General features: G+C 32.6%; 1 protein-coding gene across 2 annotated transcripts in view; it reads right to left on the minus strand.

Annotated features, from left to right (window-relative positions):
- LOC129907826 (sialin) overlaps positions 1-5782 on the minus strand; it is a 62996-nt gene extending 57214 nt beyond the window's left edge. For both annotated transcript variants that reach the window (XR_008771182.1, XM_055984204.1), the window contains exons 1-2: positions 5280-5782; positions 4817-5217 (exon numbers count right to left, since the gene is read on the minus strand). Coding sequence is in view for 1 of the 2 variants with exons in the window: in XM_055984204.1 (XP_055840179.1) it covers positions 4817-5217; positions 5280-5289 (411 nt within the window). In the remaining variant the exon portion in view is untranslated. The remainder of the gene's footprint in view (positions 1-4816; positions 5218-5279) is intronic.
- Between the last annotated feature and the right edge of the window lie 218 nt (positions 5783-6000).

The following is a 6000-nucleotide window of genomic DNA, read 5'->3' on the forward strand; positions in this document are numbered from 1 at the left end:
AAAACCAAAAAAAAACCGGCTGAACAAAAACGTCCAACAAAAAAAAGATCCGACGAGACAAAAAAGTGAAAACCCTCAAAACATTCATTCCCTCTCTCAACTTACCATATAATTATAAATTTTCATTCATATTCGGTTTAACAAATTCCACAAAACTCCTATTAAGAGTGAACTAAGAACTCTTAGGGCCAATTTATTGAGCCTCCATTAAATTTGGAAATTTATCGTTTTAGTTAAAAGCTTTGTTAATCTATTGACGTCTTTAAGTTTCCATCATTAAAAATTCATTTAATTCACTCTGCTTAGTTAAAGTCTTTCTTTTAATGGAAACTTTAAATTTAAAACTCCATTAGAAATATGGCAGGGTTAAGCTTACTAATGAAAATATGCAAGTAACAACTATTAGTATCGGTATGAAAAAGAAAGAGTTTAAGATAGCAGCTATATACTGCCCACCAAGGCGCTCCCCGACAGAAGATGACTATACAGATCTATTAAATCTTCTTGGGCATAACTTTCTTGTTGGTGGAGACTTCAATGCGAAACACACTCATTGGGGTTCAAGACTTATATCAACAAAAGGCAAAAGACTTTTCCAAGCAGGCCGTAAATACAATTGCGAATTCTATTCCTCCAGGTCGCCTACTTACTGGCCTTCCGATACTAACAAAATACCAGACCTTATTGACTTTTTCGTAGCTAAAGGAATCAAACGAAATCACATTAGTGTCGAAGGTAATTATGACTTGTCATCAGATCATACTCCAGTGATTCTAACACTAAGTGAATCGGAAGTAATAGAAAAAAGTAATCCAAAGCTTGTAAATAAGAAAACAAACTGGAGTGATTTTAGAGAAAGGCTTTTAAGTTTTATAAATTTAAGATCTCCCATGGATACAATCGAGCAAATTGACCATGAAGTGGAACAATTTATTGCTGATGTGCAACAGGCCGCTGAAGAAAGTACTCCAACATTTTCTAATAGAAGACAAAATGAAATAAAATATCCTTTAGAGATAAGAGAGTTGATAATAGAGAAAAGAAGAGCTCGAAGAAAATGGCAAAATACTAGATTTCCAGATGATAAAACAAAGTTTAACCGTATAAGCAACAATCTTAAAAAACAAATTTATAAATTCAAAAACGATTCACTCAGTACATTCCTAAAGAATTTAACGACTGATGCTTCAACCGATTTTTCGCTATGGAAAGCAGCCAAGCGCCTGAAAAGACCGCAGTTACTAAACTCTCCCTTGAAATCTCAAGATGGGAAATGGATCGGTAACCCAAAAGAAAAAGCTAACCTTTTCGCGGAGCATCTTGCGAATGTTTTTAAGCCATACCCAGCAAACGCGGCTGAAAATAGCTTACAGTTTGTTGATAAGATAGATGAAAGTGAAATACCAATTGTAAGATTAAAAGAAGTAAAAAGTATGTGTTTACATCAACTATCAAATAAAAAATCACCAGGTTACGATCTTATTACTGCTCAGGTTATGAAAGAAATGCCTTTGAAAGCCTTCATAAAACTCCAATATATAATAAATGCATGCCTTAAGAAACGGTATGTCCCACACCATTGGAAAATTGCTGAAGTTATTGTCATACCCAAGCAAGGTAAGCCACCTACAGAAGTGACGTCTTACAGACCAATATCGCTTATACCAATTATGGCAAAAGTTTTTGAAAAACTGCTCCTGAAGAGACTTAGCAAAATTATAGAAGAAAGAAGGTTAATCCCAAATCACCAGTTTGGCTTTAGAAATAAACATTCCACGATAGACCAAGTTCATAGAATAACGGATGTAATAGAAAAAGCATTAGAAGAAAAACAAGTCTGTTCAGCTATTTTCTTAGATGTTGCTCAAGCCTTTGACAAGGTTTGGCATGAGGGACTTGAGTACAAACTGCAAAGGGATCTTCCCAGACAGTACTATGAAATATTAAAATCGTACATCTCAGACCGATTGTTTAGAGTAAGGTACGATCAAGAATATTCGGAATTGAAGAAAATAGAAGCCGGTGTACCACAAGGAAGTGTCCTAGGTCCTACCCTGTATTTACTATACACAAGGGATATCCCAGTTGAGAATCACACCATAATGGCTACTTTTGCAGATGATACCGCAATTTTGGTACCCGACAAATGTGTCTCTAGGGGAGCAGTAAAGCTGCAATATGCCGTCGACACAGTCAGAGATTGGACCGAAAAATGGCGTATCAAGCTCAATGAAACAAAATCTTCACATATAAACTTTACAAATAAAAAGATAAACAATATTCCAATATTCATTAATAATCAAGCTGTACCTTACGCCAATACGGCCAAATACCTTGGAATGACTTTGGATGCAAAGCTAAAGTGGAAAGAGCACATCAAAAAGAAAAGAGAAGAACTAAACTTGAAATATAGAAAAATGTACTGGTTACTTGGTAACAACTCTGATTTATCAACCCAAAACAAAATAATGCTGTATAATCAAGTACTAAAGCCTGTTTGGACCTATGGTATCCAATTATGGGGCTGTACAAAGAAAACAAATATCGAAATCATCCAAAAATTCCAAAACAAAGTCCTTCGTGGAATAGTTAATGCACCTTGGTACATAAGAAATAGCGATCTACATCGTGACTTACAAATAGAAACGGTTACAGAAGTTGTTAAAAAATACGCTGTATCGCATAATCAGAGACTGCAAAGTCATACCAATTCTGAAATGGTGTCCGTCTTGAATACAAGAAACCATGTTCGAAGATTAAGAAGAACCAAGCCTCATGAGCTTATGGTCTAAAAAGACATGGGAAAGTATTAAAAGTTTAAACTTCCCCCAAAGTGATTTTACAAAGTTAAGAAAGAAAAATCTGATGTCGATCTCTCAAGATTGGTCCTGATAAAGAGGTGGTTTTAGTGGTTAAGAGTCCCACACTACTTGGTGTCGAATACTGCCAAGTGTCTTTTGAAGATTTCCTCCCGTCAAAAAAAAAAAAAAAAAAAAAAAAGGGTTATTTTTTGAAAAATTAAACTGTCAAAAGCTACATTTTTGTCAAATAAAATATATTTAAATTTGAAGATTTGAAGGATAAACAATATAAAAACACAAAAATGATGACCCGTAACAGAAGGTGTTACAATTAGGATTACGCAGCATCTCAACCCTGATTAGTTTCACTAGTCGTGAAGATATTCTCTGCGCTATGTGAAGTGGATAAGAAATGAATTAATTTCTTTGAATTTTTTGTCTATTAAAAATCTCAAATAAAGTGTTGTCCATTAACCCTCATACCCATAGATTTAAAAATTTATATACCATACTGGCGAGAGAGAAATGCCAGTAGTGACCAAAACCTGAAGCAATTCATTCCTATAACGTACATGTCGTTGAACTAAAAAAAACACAAAAACGACTTTTTCTGTAAACCAAAATTACCAATTACCAAACGTTGGTCTTATGAAATTGATTGAACACATTTTTACCATCCCATTTTTTCCATATTCATGCATGTCTTATTCATTTGTAATTGTTAACTTACACTGAAACTTTGTTTAATAAAATAATAAATGAAATGACATTTGACGCTAATGGAGAGTGAATAAATAGAAATCCTGTTTAAAACCTTCGTTTGCTCTAAAAATCCCTCTTAAAAGGTCGAATTTGGTGTTTTAACTAAAACGACTTTTAAATTTAATGCTCAATTAGTTAATGATGCCAAACTTCAAAAAAATCCTTAAAAGAGACTGAATTAAACGAATTTGGTTTTAAATTTTGAAATTCCCTTTTTTAATGGCGATTTAAGTTTAATGGAGAGTCAATAAATTGGCCCTTATAACAAAATCAAACTAAAAAAGCTTTGCTCAGGGATTTTCTTCGAAAAGTTTTTTTTTTTTGGTTGACAATTTAGGTTTAATTTTGTCTTTTTATAAATCAAGCAAAAAAAAACCGAAAAACCGGTTTTTCCAAAAACCGGTTTATTGGCCCGGTTTAAAACCGGTCGGTTTAAATGAAAGGAAAAAAACCGGAAAAACCGAAAACCGGTTTTTTTACTAACAACCGCCATCCCTACTACTCGGGAAGAAGAGCATGAGTAGATGATAGTACTAGATTAACCAAAACATCTACTATAAGTAAACTACCTACTTCAATGGAACAGGGCTGCTATTTTAATATTGTTTTGCTATGTTGTGATATCATTAAATGAAAATTGAATACGCTTACTTTTAAGGTACCTAGCCAAAATTTCGTAGTATACATGTTTTTTACACTACAATCCATTTTTGTAAACTACCTACAATTCTTTACACTACAATGTACAATCCACATTAGGTTCATGTGAAAATGTTGAATACCTACTTATGTAGTGGGGCTAAAAGTGATATTTTGTTTAAAATTAATATAGATACGTTTAATTTTTTGAATGCAATTAATAAGTTCTGCAACATACAGAAGTTTGAGAAATCACGACACTCGACCATGGGTCGACTATGTTTTCTATTTTTTTTTTTTTTATTTTTTTAATGAGCCATGTTCTTTCATAAGCTGTAACTTTCTTGCTTCTAAGCTAGACTGATGTTTATCTTATTCATAGACAATTTAGACCCACTTCTAAATAATTGTTCTATGGAAAAGAGCTGCTTCTTACCTGGGTAATAACTTTAGACACCAGTAAAAGTTAAAATCGCTTTTAAAATATGACTATGAATATGGCCCAATGTCTGTAGGTAACTCCCATTTTTTAAAAATTATTTTTCTGATAAGGTTAGTTTTTGGGGCACCCTGTATACAAAACAAAATATAATACCATGATGAAATATACTTACGTTGATTGAACGAAGCAAATATTTTTCAATTGAAAATTTTTCAAATTTTGTTGCTTTGTTTTTGAAAAAATATTGGTTCTCATATTTCGATGTCGCGTTATCAATTTCAAATGCAATGACTGACCGCTTTGTAGGTATCGTAATGCTCGAATTGAAATTCTGATTCCTTAATTCAATTAGGCTTGCATTGCTCAAACCCATGTTATAATCAACAAACATATCTTTATGCGAAGATGTGATGTTCTCGCCTCTGACGACATCGTTCAGTTCAGTCATTCGTTGTAGTTTTTTAGCTTTTGACATCACCATCTCAACTATTGTTATATTTAAATTGATTCGAATCATATAGTTTACAGCAAATCCTATAAACACTAGGTACCATAGAACTGTACGTGCCTGAACTGTAAATAATTACGTTTTAAATTTCAAAATTCTATATTTTAACATGGACGTGTTTTGGTACCTTTAGCCATATTGGAATCTTAAAAATAGTATGGCACTTAAAACAATTTATTTATCGTCAGTTTTGTATTTTGTTAAGAAACACAGCTCCGTAATGTATGCTATTTGATATGATATAAGTTTGCTCTTATCGTATCTGTTTTGTTTGAAATAATGTTTTAATTAAATAACATACAAAATTTTAACCAAAACTAAAATTTAATAAATCCGATTTAGAGTGTACACTATTTGCAACATTAGTTGTTATATTTATAAGTGAAGCTTTTGAAAATTACGGCAGCCAGAAGTTCGAGCGATAGTCTAAAAGATCGGCAACTGTTCGCTTCTAAGGGAAACTGTCACGAAGCTTTTAAAAGATGAAATTATTATAAGCATTTTATTCTTGATGGCGACGTTGAACCTTACGTATTGACTTAAAGCAAATATAGAGTAGTTACCCGAGAGGAAAAGCCACTTCTTCACTTCATGGCTTTTATTATTTTGCTGCGATCAGTGTGCCAGGCACTCTTATCAAGTATTATCAGCGTTGAGTAAACTGATTTCGCTAATGAATCTTGTTATTATTTAGCTGTATTATTTTATTTCATATTCCAACACATTTTTTATATCTCGAAGACTAATCCATTTTGATAAAAAAATATTCTGTTCTAAATTTCTATATATATTACTCGCACAAGTCCAACGTTATCTTCTTATTGTATCTTATTGAATTTAATATACCT

The sequence above is a fragment of the Episyrphus balteatus genome, chromosome 1, assembly GCF_945859705.1.
Source record: "Episyrphus balteatus chromosome 1, idEpiBalt1.1, whole genome shotgun sequence".
Taxonomy (NCBI): Eukaryota; Metazoa; Arthropoda; class Insecta; order Diptera; family Syrphidae; genus Episyrphus; species Episyrphus balteatus.